At 41.9% G+C, this 17,227-nt stretch overlaps 1 protein-coding gene across 15 annotated transcripts in view; it reads left to right on the forward strand.

Moving 5' to 3' along the window:
• The window catches only part of UNC13B (unc-13 homolog B), a 540,439-nt gene that overhangs the window by 217,913 nt on the left and 305,299 nt on the right, over positions 1 to 17,227 (forward strand). For 13 of the 15 annotated variants that reach the window (XM_068252311.1, XM_068252316.1, XM_068252301.1 and 10 more), the window contains one exon: positions 761 to 8,977. The exons of the other annotated variants lie outside the window; for them this stretch is intronic. In XM_068252311.1, the coding sequence (XP_068108412.1) occupies positions 761 to 8,977 (8,217 nt within the window). The remainder of the gene's footprint in view (positions 1 to 760; positions 8,978 to 17,227) is intronic. 15 annotated transcript variants of the gene reach the window in all.

The raw sequence follows: 17,227 nt of genomic DNA on the forward strand, positions 1-17,227 counted from the left end.
ATGGACGTATGTCTTTTTTCACCCATAATAACTATGTAACTATATGTAACTATGATACTTACCTAAGAAGAGGGAAGGCTCTGGGTCCTATAGAGCCTTCCCGCTCCTCTCATGAATCACTCATTCCAGCGCTGGCTCCCCTAGTAGCAGTATTCATCCAATTGGTCAAATACTGCTTTCTGCCACCGAAGAATTCTGTAGAAGTCTTTGGGAGCCAGAGTGCTCCCGAAGACAGGCAGCTTAGTGCTGCTCCTGCGCAAGCACGCCCTCTCGCGCATGCGCGGTATGGAGCCGCCCATCATCTGGAGCACTCAAGCTCCCGCAGACTTTCGAAGCCTCCTGTGGCAGGGGATTCAAACAGGGAGCCGACGCTCAAACGAGGGGACCCTGAGAGGAGCAGGAAGACTCCATAGGTCCCAGAGCCTTCCCTGTCCTTAGGTAAGTATCTGGTTCATTTATTTATTTTAGATTCCCATTTGCTTTTTAATGACCTTAGTTCATGCAACAGGAAGGTAAAATCATGTTACGGATGCTAGAGATTTTACATATGATGTTGCTCCTTGCATTACCACAGCATCCCAAACCTGGGGGTGGGGGTGGGGGGTGGGGTTATACCACTTGTGTTTGTGTAGTGGGCTTCTTCACATGTGAGTATTTGAACTGTATTGGTTACATTCATTCTTTAATTTTTTTTCTCTTCTTTTCCACCCACCTTTTTCCGTTCCGCTTGTTCCTTACTCACTCCTTGTATATTTGATAGACCCTCCTCCTTAGTTAGAAAAAGTAAAATTAGGATCATTCCCGTTGAGTCAGGAGCTATGGATAAAGAATGGGAAGACGAATGTGAAACTCTAGGCAAGCAGCTCATAGAAGACTTCCTGAAAGAGAGTCGGAAGAACTGGCAAGCAACCAACATGGCAAACGGAAACTTGGACTTTGACCTGAATTCTGATCCTCGCAAGTTAACACGTGGTCATATTGTTCCCAAATCTAACTTTTTCCATCATCCTGAACACTATAATACAATCGATAGACGGAAAGTCAAAAGAAAGTCTTACGGCCCCAGCCTTGAAAAAGTTGGTAATGGCATTGTTAAGAAGAACTTGCCAGATCTTCAGACTTCAAAAACTTGGAAAATTGACAGTAAAAAGGACCTTTTATGGTCTGATGCATCTCCTGAGATAAACGATGAAGCCATCATTTCTTTCTATCCCATCTTACGACCCTATAAAAATGGCTTGATGGTAAAAAGCGGAAGACAAGCCTATAATTCCGATCAGAAGGAATTAATTCAAATTAAATTATCCCAGGAGCCATTTGACAAGAAACAAGGTCTAATAGGTCACAGTTCTTCTCTGGATACTTTGGAAGAATATGACAGTAGTGCTTCAGATGGTCAGCCGTCCTCACCACTTTCTGGTGATGACCTGGAAGAGCTAGCCTTACTTTCACACACCTGGGGTGGTCCTAGCTTGTTTTATTCTGAGGGATTCACTCTAAATTCATTAAGCTCAGGCTCAAGTCACTTAAAACCAGGACATTATAAAAATGCTGGTAAATGTGGCTATTCGACGCATACTATTAAGCTGTCTCCTGTTGAAGAACCAAGTGACGAATATGTTGATACGATGGATGAGCTGCAATGTTTAGTCGATTCTGTATCAGAATATCTGGCGGAAAAGGAAGAAGAAATTAACAAGTTTCATACCATGCCAGTCAGCAGCTTAAAAAGCGGTAGCTCAAAGAAATCAAGTCCTGCCATTAAAATTGAAATTGTGACTAATAACCTGAATAAAGAAAGTTTCAATAACGAAATTAAATCTGAACCACTCCCCGATCTGTCAGGCGTAAAAAGCACAGTCAATTCTCTGTTTAGCTCATTTACAGAAAAGGTTGGTTCTGGTGCTAAACACGTAAGTGCCTCAGTGGAAAAAATTGTTTCCCCTGGTCCTGAAAAGCCACAGCTTCCCAGACCTGGTGGCATATCAAAAATCTTTAACAGTCGGTTTAAAGTGGGCTCCTATTTCCAAAACCTTATGAACCCCAACAATGAGAATGCAAACATTCAAAGTGATCAAAAATTTTGTTTATCATGTAATGGTAAAACAGTGGGACAAGAAGTTAGCAAAATCCAAGAAATCGTAGAGGATCCAAATCCTGTTCTTAATGCTCCTCAAATAAACCGTGATCCCTTTTTGCCACCTTCTGCACAAATCAATGTTGAATTAAACATTCCTGGTGGTTCTCAAGAGGTTCTTAAAAAGAAATGTTCAGAGTTTCCGAAAACTAGCAAAGATAGTTGTTCTGTTGACAATACTTCTCCAAATACAAACGAAGAAGATGCATCTAATGTACAGCAAGTCCAAAAACTCTTCAGTGACGTGGATGAGATGCATGTCAGATCGGAGGAGTTCAACTCCTCTTCACCCAAATACCAACGTGAGATCAAGCAGATTAATACTGTTTCAAACAATGATCACAAGCCAGTGGCCAATACGATGTCAGAACCTGCTCAAAGATCTGAAACAGAATTTTTAAACCCCTTAAAAAAGTCTCTTAGTCAACTTTTTTCTCAGCCTGCTGATAGTTCGATAAACGATTTAGGCAGCATGAAAAATGCAAGGAACTTTAAATCTGAAACTAACATTCATGATAGTTCTTTTGGCCTGGGCAATATTAAAATCCCCTTTTTTAGTTCTTTTGGGTTAACAAGCAAAAAAGACTCAGAAAGCAAAGCATCTCTCCCTAAATTATGGAAGACGTCCTCTTCTGAAAATGTCCTCTCAGGGGATAAAACAAATAAACCTTTAGCGGAGGCAAAATTGATCCATAAAGAAAATGTTGCAAATAAAAAGCTTTCAGGTGAATCAACTGCTGGGCTTACTGTTCGATCTGATACCGAGCGTCCTGTAGCCAAGTCTAACATAACTGCTGAAAGAACAACTACAACCCACCCACAGCAAGCAAGTGTAAATATACGGAAACATCAAAACGATATTCCTATTGAAATGCAAAAAAATCCAGTAAAGTTTGAAACTGGTAATAGCCTAATGCACACAGAACAGGATTTCAAGAAAACTTGTCAGAACACCGATGAAAACAAGGAAGACTCTAAAAGTTTTATCTCAAAGCTATTTACATTTTCATCTTCTGAAAACCTTTTTCCAGCCAAGAGTGCCGTTAACGAAAGGAACAATTCTCAAGATAAGAAATCGGCTGGCTTTTTTTCAGGGATGTTTAAATTTGCATCCTCCGAAAATCTTTCGACAGTCAGGCAACCTTCTCCAACTTCTATAGAAGACCAGCAAAAGCCATTATTTCAAGGTAATGCCATTGGGCCTGTAGAAAATGAAGTTGGTGCATTAAATAAGCATAAACTTTTCTTGCCTCTTCAGAAGGATTACCAAGACAATCTAAAGCAATCAAATAGAAATAGTTTTGGAGAACAAAACTATGAATGTAACAGCAGTGACCAATATCCTAGCCCTTTAGGTTGCCATTCACGAGATGTTTCTGTACAGTTTGATTTAGAGACTGAAGAATCTAGCTTATGTTGGATGGATGAGTTTGAAAACAACTTGTGCATGTCTAATAGTCCTAAAAGCATTTCAAGCAAGCTTGGAGGCCTGGAAGAAGTTAGAAGCTCTTCAAGCTTTGAGTGGGAGTATGATGTTCCAGACTGGTATTCTGAAAATCCTGCTAAGGAGTCTTCTGTGACTCCTTCCACCTGGAACAATGCAGGCAATGAATTCACTGTTTCACCTGAAGCATATGACATGGTAATTAATTTGTGCCAGAAAGATCACAATGCTAATGACTGGATACAGTCTGATGTTGGATATACAAATGCAAATGACTCAAGTTTGATCTATGCATCTTATACGCAGGATATAGACAGTGCCTTATTGCAAAATGACTTAAGTACTTTCAGTGAAGGCTTACCCTTAGACCTCAGTTTTTCTGCAACTGGTGATCATTCGTTGTGGTGCTTGGTTGACCATGACTCTTTGATCTTAAATGAAAATGCAATGTACTCTCTCGAAAATGATGAATACCTGGAGTGGCTAGCGTTGCTAGAATTTGGGTTGTGGTGGCAGTCCGAGGATGGGGATTGTGGATATTACATGTACAGTGATGGTGTCTATGTGTATTCCTTGTTAACAGACCCTACAGGTGAATATATTTATGTTTGTGAAGCAGAAACAGAGCTGTACCTGGACTATGAAGACCAGTTTGAAACCGATTACTCAACACTGGATGATAATATTGTAGTGTGTGGGTTCAAAGTTCCGATTGGCAGCGGAGTGTTACCATGGTTCGTTGAAACTCAGGTGTATGAGGACCACACATCAAATAGCCCTCTTGATTTAGCTTTGCATAACAGTGATCAGTTAATGAACTTAAATTTGGAAATGTTCTCACACATGTTTGAAGAGTCAGTCTACTCCCGAAGAGACCAACCTTTGGACTTTTCAGCTTGTAAACTTAGAAAGATGAGAGTGGATCTTAGACCAGATGGTGATGCTATGTTTCTTGATAAGCAATCTCTCGATCTAAGTATATATCCACAGTGGCATGCAAAATTTGATACAAATGTAAAGGTGGAACCAAGATTTCCACTCTCCAATTCAGAAACTCCTCAAGCTTCTGATTTACGTGTTAATGGCACTAGTGTCCGAAAAGCATCATCTGCAAGTGAGCAAGAGTCTTCTGAAAAATGTGAAAATAAGAAAAACTTGTTTAACCCTGTGTCTTCTTTATTCTCTTCCCTTGGAAGTCTGTTGACTAAAACTGGAGATGCTACACCTTCTAATAAAACTTCCAACTTTCAGTCGCGTGACATGACTAATGACACCACTAATGGAGTTAAACTTGGCCCTCCTAATCAAACACCTAATGAAAAACACATACCGGTACACCATTATGATGATGATCACTTAAGCTATCCCGAAAGAGACAACAGAAACAGAATTTCTCAGGAGAATAGAATCTTACAAAATCAATATTTAGGTAGAATTAATGATGAACAGAATCAAAATTTCACCGATACAGGTTGTGACTTTTCTGCATTTTTTCCTGCTCATCCTCAGAGGAAAACTAGTATTAACCAAATGGGTCAACAGCATAGACCAGACACCAATAACGCTAAAGTTCCCCATTCAAATGAGCCAGAAAAAACACTGTTGAAGAGTGCCCTTGAAATATTTAACATTGGCGATAATGCTGCCAAAACCAGCACTGACAAAAGTACGAGTTCAGGGTTTCTTAATTTTTTTAAGACACAAGCTGATCAAGCTACTTCAGGTCCTACTAAAACACAAGAGCAACCAACAAGAAAGTTCATGCCGACCCACGTTGAAAATCCAGATAAATCCAAAGATACTGCTTTTCTTGATTCTAAAGAATCCTTTGGTCTGTCATCCATATTTGGTTCACTAACTGATCTTTTTAAAGTAGAAACGTCGGCTGAAAAACAGTCTGTTGATGTGACCGCTGCTTCCTCAGGAGAAAGAAAAGTTGCTGGGCAGTCCATGGAACTGATCAATGATGGAAAAAAGATACATGGGGAGTCTCCCAGAAATAAAACCTTAAAGAAACAAGGAACCATTAGAGAAGCAAATGAAAGCAAGTCCGCTGCCTCTGAGCATGGTTTTCATGATGGTGAATTTTTACCCTCTCAAAATGAACTTGTAACCAAAGTAGGTAATGAGCCAAGTGCACTTCCATCGTCAAGTGATTATGATTTTATTCCATTACCTACTCCACAACTACCTATGCAACCTTTATCTGGCTATAACGATCAGTATTCTTGTATTTCGTTGGAGAACAGCCAGCCATTATTGTCCTCTAACAGTCAGTCATTAAAGACTGCAAAACCAGTATTCCAGGCCGGACGACAACCAGGACACCCCAACAAACCAGAACTACAAAGTAGCCATAAAGTAGAGACAGACAGGAAACCAGAGCAGCTCAACCAACCTGCGAGGCAGAATAGTTATAGAACTGAACAACAAAGAAAACCAGAGCAACCCAACCAACCTAAGATCCAGACTAGCTATAGAACAGACCTAGAAAGAAAACCAGAGCAACCAAATCAACCTAAGATCCAGACTAGCTATAGAACAGACCTAGAAAGAAAACCAGAGCAACCAAATCAACCTAAGATCCAGACTAGCTATAGAACAGACCTAGAAAGAAAACCAGAGCAACCAAATCAACCTAAGATCCAGACTAGCCATAGAACAGACCTAGAAAGAAAACCAGAGCAACCAAATCAACCTAAGATCCAGACTAGCTATAGAACAGAGCCAGAGAGAAAACCAGAGCAACCCAACAAACCTACGTTGCAGACTAGCCAAATAGCGGACAGCCTTTCTCAAACTGCTAGCAGCATTTTTTCTTTCTTTACTAGATCGGACAAACCAGAGCCATCACAAGGAGCAGTACAAACCCCACCTCAGTGTAAAGATCCAGACTCGCAAGGCATGTTTAAACTACCTTCCTTCTTCTCTTCAGATAAGCCCAGTGTTACCGAGACCCCTTTCCAGAGTAACACTTTCTCCAGCTTTTTTGGTTTCTCACTTTTTGACGAAAAGAAGCCGGATGCTCCAGTCGTGTCGAAGAGCACTACGGCCCCTGACATTTATTTCTCATCAGAAAGCAGTCAGAGAAACATATGGGATCCCAAACCATCTACAGTGAATGAGAAATGTAAAAACGCTGGACCAATCAACGTGCAGTATGAAGCTGGTGCAGTGACTGAACCCTGTAAGTATGACGAACAGCTGCCAGAACCAAACTCCTACAGTGAAGATCAAGTCCCTGAACCATTCAGCTATGACGTAAACCAACTTTCAAAGCATAATTACTATAAGCAGGCTTCCCTGACAGAAAATGAGGAGTGTACTGATTTCCCAACTTTGGAACCCTGTGACGGTTTACATACAGAGCTAGATGAAAATGAAAGCATTGCTGTTTCGCCAGAACATGAAGATACTTTACAGATTGAACCAATACAAAATGGAAATGAAGTAGAGACCTTCCATCAGGTCTGTACAGAACATATTGAAATCCTACACAATGAAAATGAAGCAGATACCTTCCATCAGGTCTGTACAGAACATATTGAAATCCTACACGGTGGAAATGAAGCCGAGACCTTCCACCATGCCTATACCGAGGAGGCATACATTGATTGTATCCCTGTAGAAGATGTTTATAGTGGTGTGGAAGTCATGCCAGGTGATGCAGCTCTGAATTATGAGGCTACTGTACCAGTCACATCTAATGAATTTATGGATGCTCTTTCTGAAGACCTCCATCAAAAAGAGGATGTAGCCAGCTCCACAGGTAGCAGCGGTCTAAACACCAGCTTTGCCCTTTCTGAACCAGAAACCGAGCTTTTCTTAAAACCAGAAAATTGCCTTTCAGAAAGCGAAAGCTCTCTTAAATTCATGGATTATGTTCAAGAATCTAACAGTAGTTCTGCAAATGAATCTTTGAACAAAGCGATGCCGGTTTCAAAGGACTCTGGGCTTTCACAGAGCAACTTTCCTAAACCCACAGATCATTTCTACTCGGCAATTACATCTAAGGCACCTGAACAAGATAAGTCTGTGTTTGATTCATCGGTAGAAATGTTTTCAAGCTTCATGTCGAAAATGAACGTATTCTCTGGAAATTCAAGCGAACCTCAGAAAACACCTGCCCAGAGCATTACGCCCCAGCCTTCCTCTAATGCATTTCCCAAGAGAAGCTCCTTCTTTGGCTTCTCTTCTGCTCCACAGACAAGCAGCCTTTCAGGGGATTTCTTTGGTTTATTTAAGTCTTCTCCTGAAGTTCCAGCCAAAGTGCCAGATATAGCAAGAACTACAACGCGAGACGGTGGTATTCCAAAATCCCCTATGGAGCCCAATATCGGCTTAACAAAGCAAGCTGGTGTTTATCAGAATAACTTTGGGTGTTTAAATAAAGGTGATGCTGAAAATGAAATATTAAGCAAAACTAAGCCTTTACAGCAAATAAAAGTGGAAGATGGCTCCAACATTGTACCTACAGAATTAAAATCTGGATCAAAAGATCTGTCCTTTGGAGGCTTACATAAGCCAAACGAAAGCTTAGTTGTCAGTAGAGAAGAGACTAGCGGGCAAGATACAAGTCAGATGCATGCTACAGAGCGAAGTATTGAATCTGTGATTCCATATAGTCGTAGCCAATCAGGTAAATCTTTAGACAACCGCAACAAAGACTCTTCCATTTGCTCTACGGAATCCTCTACTGTAATTGCAGAAGAGTTTTACTCTGGCACACTGCACAGGACTGAGAAAAGCCTCCTAGACTTAGGAACAACACAGGATACTATTCCTGTTTCTTCTTCTCCAGGACCTGAATTCATCCCTACTTTTCAAAGATTGTCCTCTTACTGTGACATAACAGGGGAAGAAAAAGCTACGAAGCAATACAATAGTCAATCTCATGTGCATGGGGAAATTGAATGGTCAGAGGCTTTGCAGGACATAGACAAAGGTTGGGATGAAAGAGACGAGGCTAGTTTTGCTCCAGTTCTTAAATCAGAAGCAGATGATCTCCACATGATTGTCGTGAAAGATGATTCCAACCTTGTTCAAAACCTACTTCCAGATGTAAATGTAGCTGATAGTCACAGACCAGTTGTGTTACAAGCAGAAGAAGATGCAGCAGGTCTCTGCCCTATTACCTTTGACTCCTGTAGTGTGATAGTTCCACATTTTCCAGATAAACAGCAAAGTCAAGGCAAATTTGATGTGGCAAGCTTGGGTCGGATTTCATCACTGGTTTCGGAGAGGACTTCAGGAAGTCTTGAAATAATGGCATTGAGTTCATTTGATGATCAAGATCAGTCGGAGGCAAAGATGGGTGCTGCTATGCCAAGCTCTAGAATCTCCTCACCACCTTGTACAGAGAGCCATGGAGCAAAGCTGAAAAGATTAAAAACAAGGCCAGTTTTCCCAGCATATTGAATGGTGTCTCTAGGACCCAATTTATAATGCTTCTAAACTTTATAGTGTGTGCTTATTCTAATGTAGTAAAGTTGTTAACCTTTATAACACCCTGTAGATGGTCATAGGTGACTCATTGTGGTTGCGTATGGTTATCGTTTAGCTTCCTTTCCAGCATCCTTTTAGCACAGACAGATCTTTAGTTGACCTAGTCTTATCCTCTAGTTTTCAACCAGACCATCAGGTCACCAGTTATAGTCTCCATTTGGGTTCCCAAATCCTTATTTGCATCGAGAACTCAAATGGTTGGAGATGGCTGGTGATCGTGGTTCCTAGTATAGTGCTTATCATAATGGACCTGCACAGGACAAACTTGGAAAAGCTTGAGTTGTTACTAACAAAATCTAATTATTTGAATTGCACACAAATTCTCGTACAGTGGGGTTTGATGTACTAAGGTTGAAGAACAGTGGAAAACGAGAACTTGATTGATTCAACGAAGTTTGAAATGTTAGCAGCTCTTACTTGAGTCTTATCACTTAGCGAGAATTGCTGGAAAGTTAGGGAATTAGTATTTGAATTGTAGTCAGTCTTGGAAATTTTGGATTTAGAAAAAATGTAGTTTTCACTGCAGGGACTGTGCATGACCACATTCTCACAATCTCTAATTTATAAACCTTTTTTACAAATTCCAATATGTTCTAATAAGACTAAGAGGCCCTTCTTCAATTCTCTTTTTTCTCCTGGGTGATCTTTTCACACCTCATCAATAAAATGTCTTTTAAGCCACCAGAAAGCAAGAAAATACTTGAATAATTTTTGCAGAATTTTTTTTTCACCTACTTTTTGGTAGTGCTGAAAAGTTATTCTAAACAGAAGATGAAAAATGATCTCCTAGGAGAAAAAATGAATTGAATAAAGGCCAGACTTTGATCACTAAAACATTTAAAACCCAAGAGTAGAGCATTTCTTAAAAGGTCCATTTTCCTGGAGCCAATGGTATCCAATGTTCTCCAACCTTTGTAGACGAACTCCAGTGTCCTGTGAGCTGCCATGACTGTGAAGTGCCTCGTTGTCTAGATGCTTTCTGTGTTTGTCAGTGATGTCATATATGTGAACGTTAAACTGTAGATGAGTGGGTACCAAGAAATCGGCTAAAATGATAAACCGTATATATTTTATATTTATATATAATTTATTTTTACTAAATCATTTTTAGAATTTTGCTCACTTTTATTGCTTTTGATGGACAAAAGTCATTACAAAGATGAAAAAAAATCTAAATAGTATTTTCTTAGCAATTGTTCTTGGCACCCTTTGATTCCTGTGTTTTTTTTTTTTTTTTTTTTATTTCCCTCCAGCTCAGCCGGGCATGGACAAAGTTATTTTTGTTTTGTTTTTTTCCTCCCTAAATTTGACTGAGTGTTTGTTAAAAGTACTTAATTTGTGTTTTACTGTGTTCTCTGATTATCTGAAAAAAGTGTTTACAGAAAGTAATTTTTAAAGAAGCCTGAACATAAAGGTCTTTCTTTAGTAACGTTCTTCAAGTAAGGAAAACACTGGAAACGATGTGTAATCCTTGAAATTTGACCTGTGTTACTGGGGTTGTGTGGTCTTACAACAACTAATTCAATTTCAGCAAGCTTTAAGGTGTTAAGATATGACCCAAATTTTACAAATGTACCACTTGTGTTTTCCAGTTATATCCAATGAGAACAACTTTAGGAAGTCCTATTCAAAGTGTGGTTAAGAAAAGAAAGAAAACTGGAAATGTTTTGTAAAGGCCATAACTGTTACCATTGCTTCTGAACTTTGCTTTTGCTAGTTAAACATGGTGGGATTATCAAATCCTCCAGCAGCAAGAGAAGTAGTAGAGGATAGGCTGAGCGAAAATTATTTTTGGTTACTGATATAGCGGAGAGCAAAAGCATCTTTGAAATTCCCTCCAAGGCTCCCCATTGGTTCCTAAGCAGACCAATGGGGAGACTTGGAGGGAAATTCAAAGATGAATTTGTGCATAGCTATGACAGCATAACTGAGAGTGCGTCCTATGCGCGGACGCGTTACCGCCGGCTCCCGCTGTCCTGCCCACACCTATCACCTTCACCATGCTTAAAGTGTGTCCGAGATAAACTTTTACTCATTGCATAATTATGTTCCTTTCATCTAGTTTATAGGGCATTCCACAAACCAAATACTTTTTTTTTTTTTAATACTCTAATTCCCTATAAACTAAACAAGCCTTTTGTGCCTTGGCATAGTAGCAAGGGCTTATGGGAGCTCAGTCTGGGCAGGAGGAGGAGGAGGTTAATAGCCATTGATTTCAGAGGCAGGGGGGAGGAGGGAGGTGGAGAGGGAATTGAATTTACACACAGGCAAGCTGATAGCATCTCCAGCCCTCAGCCTGTGACAAACAGAACATGGCTGCCCTCATGGTATAAATAATCATAAACTTTTGCAGCTAGATATTGTAACGATTGTGGAATTCTCTCCGTGATCAGCGCACAAGACGTGCGCTGACACTGCGGAAATCCTCCACGCGTATAATTTGAGGGAACCCAGCAAAAGGTGCAACGCACCTGTAGTGGGAAATTCCTGTCGGCAGGTGGAGCTGTGGAGTGCAGAGGAACAGCTCCTCTGCCCTGCCACAGACGCCAGACAGGAATTGTACGAAGGGAAGAAACGCAGGGCAAGATAGCCCTGAAAGAGAGAGATCAAAGTGACAGAGGGTATGTGTGTCCACCAATCTAGTCGCCACCCCACAACCATGAAGACCAGGTGAGAAGACAATCGCCAGAGATGGCGATTGCTAACAGCGACACAAGACCGAATAAGCACAGATGAGGAATGTATGTATGTCCACCAATCTAGCCGCCAACCTGCGACAGTGGACACACAACAAAGGAAACCAAGTGAGAACGCAATCGCCTGAGAAGCGATTGCGAATGAGAATGAGCAAAGGGACAGATTGTATGTGTGTGCACCAATCTAGTCGCCAACCCGTGACGGTGCATACACAACAGCAGATATGAAGTAGGAACGCAATCGTGAGAGAGGCGATTGCCAGAGGTGACACAAGGCTACAGCAAGGCAGAGCACGAGAGTAGCAAAGGCACAGCAAATAATACAATGAGAAGATAAGGAAAATAACAAACGCTAACTAAACGCGAACACCGCACTCATTCGCAACAGCGAACACGTTTTCTGCGCGGTCTCCGCGTGTTGAGCACAACAGAGACAAGAACGCCTATCTAACCACCGACAGACAAACATGAAACAGAGGACGCGAGCGCTTGCTTAACGGTTACCTCACTGAGCCTCCAGCAAGCGTTCGTAGCAGACAAGACAGATACACGAAAACAGGAATAAGTGAGAGATACGATCCACTGCTCTTTCGCCAGAGCGAGTGCGATCCAAGTATAGAAACAGAGCAAGCTGGATCCACTGCTCTTTCCGCCAGAGCAAGTGCAACCCAAGTATAGAAACAGAGCGAGCTGGATCCACTGCTCTTTCTGCCAGAGCAAGTGCGATCCAAGTACAGAAAGAGAGATGGCGATCAGACGGATCCACAGCACTAGCGCAAGGCGAGTGCGATCCAGGCAAGACAGATCAGATGAGATAGCTGGCAGCAACCGCTGCTCCAGCTATACTCCAAGAACAAAGATCAGAACGACTTCCTGTCGACCACCGCTGGGACAGGACAATCGCAACAGACAAGCAAAACAGATATGCAATCCTAACTGCACTAGGGAAACCTGCCTAGTGCAGTCCCAGGAATAACTCTAGGCTAATCTTCAAACAATGAGCAAGGCTGACACTCCAGGAGTGTTTCACAGGACAAACCCTTATGATCAGCCCAGGTCTGTGATATCACATGGTCTTTATAGTACAAACCTCCAGAGGATGTGGCTAGGAAATTTGCATGACCAACGTATGCAAATTCCTCAGCAGCAGCAAGCTGCAAAACTGACAAAAGGTCTCTCTTCCAGAGACCTGCAGAATGCAGACCTGAACAGTGGTCAAAATGCTGCCTGTCTGCACAGGCAGCCGAGCGGATCCTCACAGATATGCTGTGAAAACTATCTAAACTTTAGATAAGGTATATAGACAAGTTACTTGTTATAGTTAGTTTTTCATCTCGGATCCGCTTTAAATGTATTTTCTCCTTTTGTACCCATTGTTCTCCTTAACATACCCTGCAAATTTGGTGATTCTAACTGGTAAGGAGGGTTTGCTATTAACTGTGAAAGTCAGCGACCATTAGGCGAAAACTTGAAAATTGTAGTGTTTACATGGAAAAATCACAAAAACGTGAACATTTAAGTGTATTTTCGCGGGAAAAAAAATCTCAAAGGAAAATGACATTTTCGATGAGAAAATGACATTGACGAAAATGTGCACGCAACACTCGTCAATAAATACCAGATTATCTTTTCTGACTCTTCCCCATGTTAAAATACCACAGAAATACTTTTGTGGTTGTGGAGCATCTCAAAGGATGAGGAGAGGAGAGGAGGGGGGTATTGCCACGCATAGCCCCCACTTTATCAGCATAGTTAATAAATTGGCTAATTTTCTAACATAATATTTCCCTTGTGATACCTTTAGCTTGAAATGTGCCACAGTTCACCAAGTGATTTGTCGTTGCTAATTTATGACCTGTGAAAATCACGGGAGTTTGTACATCACTTTCTTTTAGTCTCAAAAATGAATCTTCTGTTCTCGAGTGAGTCGCTGATCTGTACAGCACATATAGCAGGAGAAGAGGCTGAGTGCAGGGAGGACCAGCTTTTTAGCATGCCCATTATTTCACCGGTGATTAGAGAAACGCAGATGAGTATTGTTTAGCATGTCACTTCATCATACTAAATCACCAGCATCTTCTCAGACAATACACAATTCACTCTTCCTTCCCACAGTCATTGTTTTTAAGCACATTATTATTCAGTCTTCTGAATTGTATAGACGGGAGGAGGTTAAAATGTAACCGCAATGCTAAAAAAAAGTGTTCTGCAAACTCCCTCCCATTAAAAGTGCACTAACATTGCATTATTGATTACGCTTCTGAAAATGTATCATCCATTTCCTGCCCCGCTCCTGCCAAGCACACCAACTCCACCTTCATATGTCTTCCCAGCCACTTCCTGCTCTGCTACTGCTTCCCTGCTCCACCCTACTCCTGCTAAACACTCCAGCTCCACCTTCATATGTCTTACCAGCCACTTCCTGCTCTGCTACTACTGCCCTGCTCCACCCTACTCCTGCTAAACACTCCAACTCTACCTTCATATGTCTTACCAGCCACTTCCTGCTCTGCTACTGCTGCCCTGCTCCACCCTACTCGTGCTAACACTCCAACTCCACCTTCATATGTCTTCCCAGCCACTTCCTGCTCTGCTACTGCTTCCCTGCTCCACCCTACTCCTGCTAAACACTCCAGCTCCACCTTCATATGTCTTACCAGCCACTTCCTGCTCTGCTACTACTGCCCTGCTCCACCCTACTCCTGCTAAACACTCCAACTCTACCTTCATATGTCTTACCAGCCACTTCCTGCTCTGCTACTGCTGCCCTGCTCCACCCTACTCCTGCTAAACACTCCAGCTCCACCTTCATATGTCTTACCAGACACTTCCTGCTCTGCTACTGCTTCTCTGCTCCACCCTACTCCTGCTAAACACTCCAGCTCCTTCATATGTCTTACCAGCCACTTCCTGCTCTGCTACTGCTTCCCTGCTCCACCCTACTTCTGCTAAACACTCCAGCTCCACCTTCATATGTCTTACCAGCCACTTCTTGCTCCTGAACTGCTTCCCTGCTCCACCCTACTCCTGCTAACACTCCAACTCCACCTTCATATGTCTTCCCAGCCACTTCCTGCTCTGCTACTGCTTCCCTGCTCCACCCTACTCCTGCTAAACACTCCAGCTCCACCTTCATATGTCTTCCCAGCCACTTCCTGCTCTGCTACTGCTGCCCTGCTCCACCCTACTCCTGCTAAACACTCCAACTCAACCTTCATATGTCTTCCCAGCCACTTCCTGCTCTGCTACTGCTGCCCTGCTCCACCCTACTCCTGCTAAACCTTAAACTCCACCTTCATATGTCTTCCTAGCCACTTCTTTCTTTGCTGTTTATTTTTCTAGGGTCAAAAAGCAATTTAGCTTTATATTTGTATGTGACTTAGCCAGAAATGTATTGCATACCAGCTAAGAGAGGTCCATTTCCAGGCATTTTTAGAAAGGCACGAGGCATGAAAAATGCCATGGAAGTGATAATCCTGGAGTAAAGCCATTTTGGAACTGATAGAGAGGCGCTGCAGAAAATGGGATTTCTATCATGATATAGAGGCAGAGTGATTTATACTGGGCTGTAGTAATCTGCTGAATAGCTGACGTGGGATACCTCATTCTAATCCTCTGAGACCCTCGCTAAGGCATTTACCATTGCTGATTTGTGAAAGCGTTAGATCTGCTTCAGCCGCCAATTTCACACCGCAAATTGCCAAAATCTCTGCCGGTTTTTTTTTGTTTTTTTCAAAGTGATCCCAGATTATAGATGTAAAAAAATACAGCAGCTCCTGTTTGTACAGAGTCTGATTTGCTAATCTTAAAGAACTCAACCTGGATTCTATGAAACCTTTTTCCTTCCCCCTGTTTTGTTTATTCTCCCAATATTGTATTAATACACAAAGGTATTCGCACTATAGGTCAGGTCTATCATCAAAGGGTACTTCCTTTCTGGTCTAAGACCATAAATAACTAGCAAAATGACAAATCAAAAGGAAGAAAAATTATATAACCTGAGTAAAAAAATGTTCAATATGTATTATCACAAGTTTAAAATGACACTATAAAACCATAGTCTGGCATATCAGAAGGGGAAAAGAACATCTATAACAGTGACCACTGATATGTGGAGAGTAGAATTCCATGTATCATAGAAAGTTCCATACAACATGAGCTAGGCACCACAGTTTGTATTCCTCACACATATAGAATAGAGGGCACAGTTCCAACATGAGATTCAAGATTCCAAAGACAAAAAAGTAGAGAGCACAGTTCCAGCATGAAATTCAAGATTCCAAAAGCAATATATGGTATAATTCAAGTTTTTAGTTTCCAAAGGAAAGCTCAGTAGTAGGGATCCATTCAACAAAGTCGTTTACGTGACTTTTTTCAGGTAGATATGAAACTCCACACCAGCTAGTGTACGTTATTAATCAGCTTTAGAAGAACATGTTGAAAGTTCAGTCCGCCAGGGATAATACCCTTATGCAGCTCCCTTGTTTGGATACAGTCACGTGATGGTGGTTATAGGTAATATGATGATCCATATATAATGTGATATCAAGTTGATAAAGGAGTCTCCACTTATATGGAATTCCTGTGTCCCACAAAGCTGTGGATTTAATAATACGGTCAGTCTATTGGTCCAAGTGGTATGTCAGATGTCCTCACTGTAGCCAGACTCTGTGGGTGAGTGAGCCCAAGGTGCCTACCGGTTTCACTGGTAAGGGTACCAGCATCGTCAGGGCAGGCTCAGGTATCAGCCTGCCTGGAGCCGTCGCCGGCCTATAATGGCGCCGGGTGGCCTGGGGACGCTGCGCCGTCTCTCGGCACGCCCACCCGCGTTACGTGTCATCAGACGTGGGGAGGCGCACACGGAGCAGCGTGTCATCACGTCCTGTATGCCTCCCAATTCTGCGGCGGAAGTTGGAAGGATCCGCCGGATATAGAAAGCACTCTGTACTCCTGAAGCGCATGATGGAACGCAGCGCTATCAGGAGCGTACTTCAGGACGGACTGCTGGTGGCCATTAAAAATACACAAAGGTCCTTAAACTGTATATCAAGTTGGGGCAATACCTTAAAGCAGCAGTGGACAGCCATACCATCGCTTCATGTATTTATTTTTTTAAATAGAAGTAGATAACTACTAGTTCTACTTACATAACAGATGTATTGTACTGTCCATGTTTTGATTTCAGCAATTTTTTTATAGAAACTGCACTGTCATAGTTAGCTTGCTTTGTAAACACATGTGAGCCCAGCATAGATCAGATTTCAGCAGCTTCACACTGAACTGCCCTCAGTTAATCAGTGAGGAGCAGGAATGTGGGAGGGGAGAAGACACGCTTCCCTCTTGTGGGCAATATACCAAATAGAGCCAGGCTGTCTGAGATAAGATTTATTACAGCAGAAACATTTATGATTATGTTAGAATGCTTGCAACGCTGGGTCAGGATGT

The sequence above is a fragment of the Hyperolius riggenbachi genome, chromosome 1 (genome assembly GCF_040937935.1).
Source record: "Hyperolius riggenbachi isolate aHypRig1 chromosome 1, aHypRig1.pri, whole genome shotgun sequence".
In the NCBI taxonomy this organism is placed as follows: Eukaryota; Metazoa; Chordata; class Amphibia; order Anura; family Hyperoliidae; genus Hyperolius; species Hyperolius riggenbachi.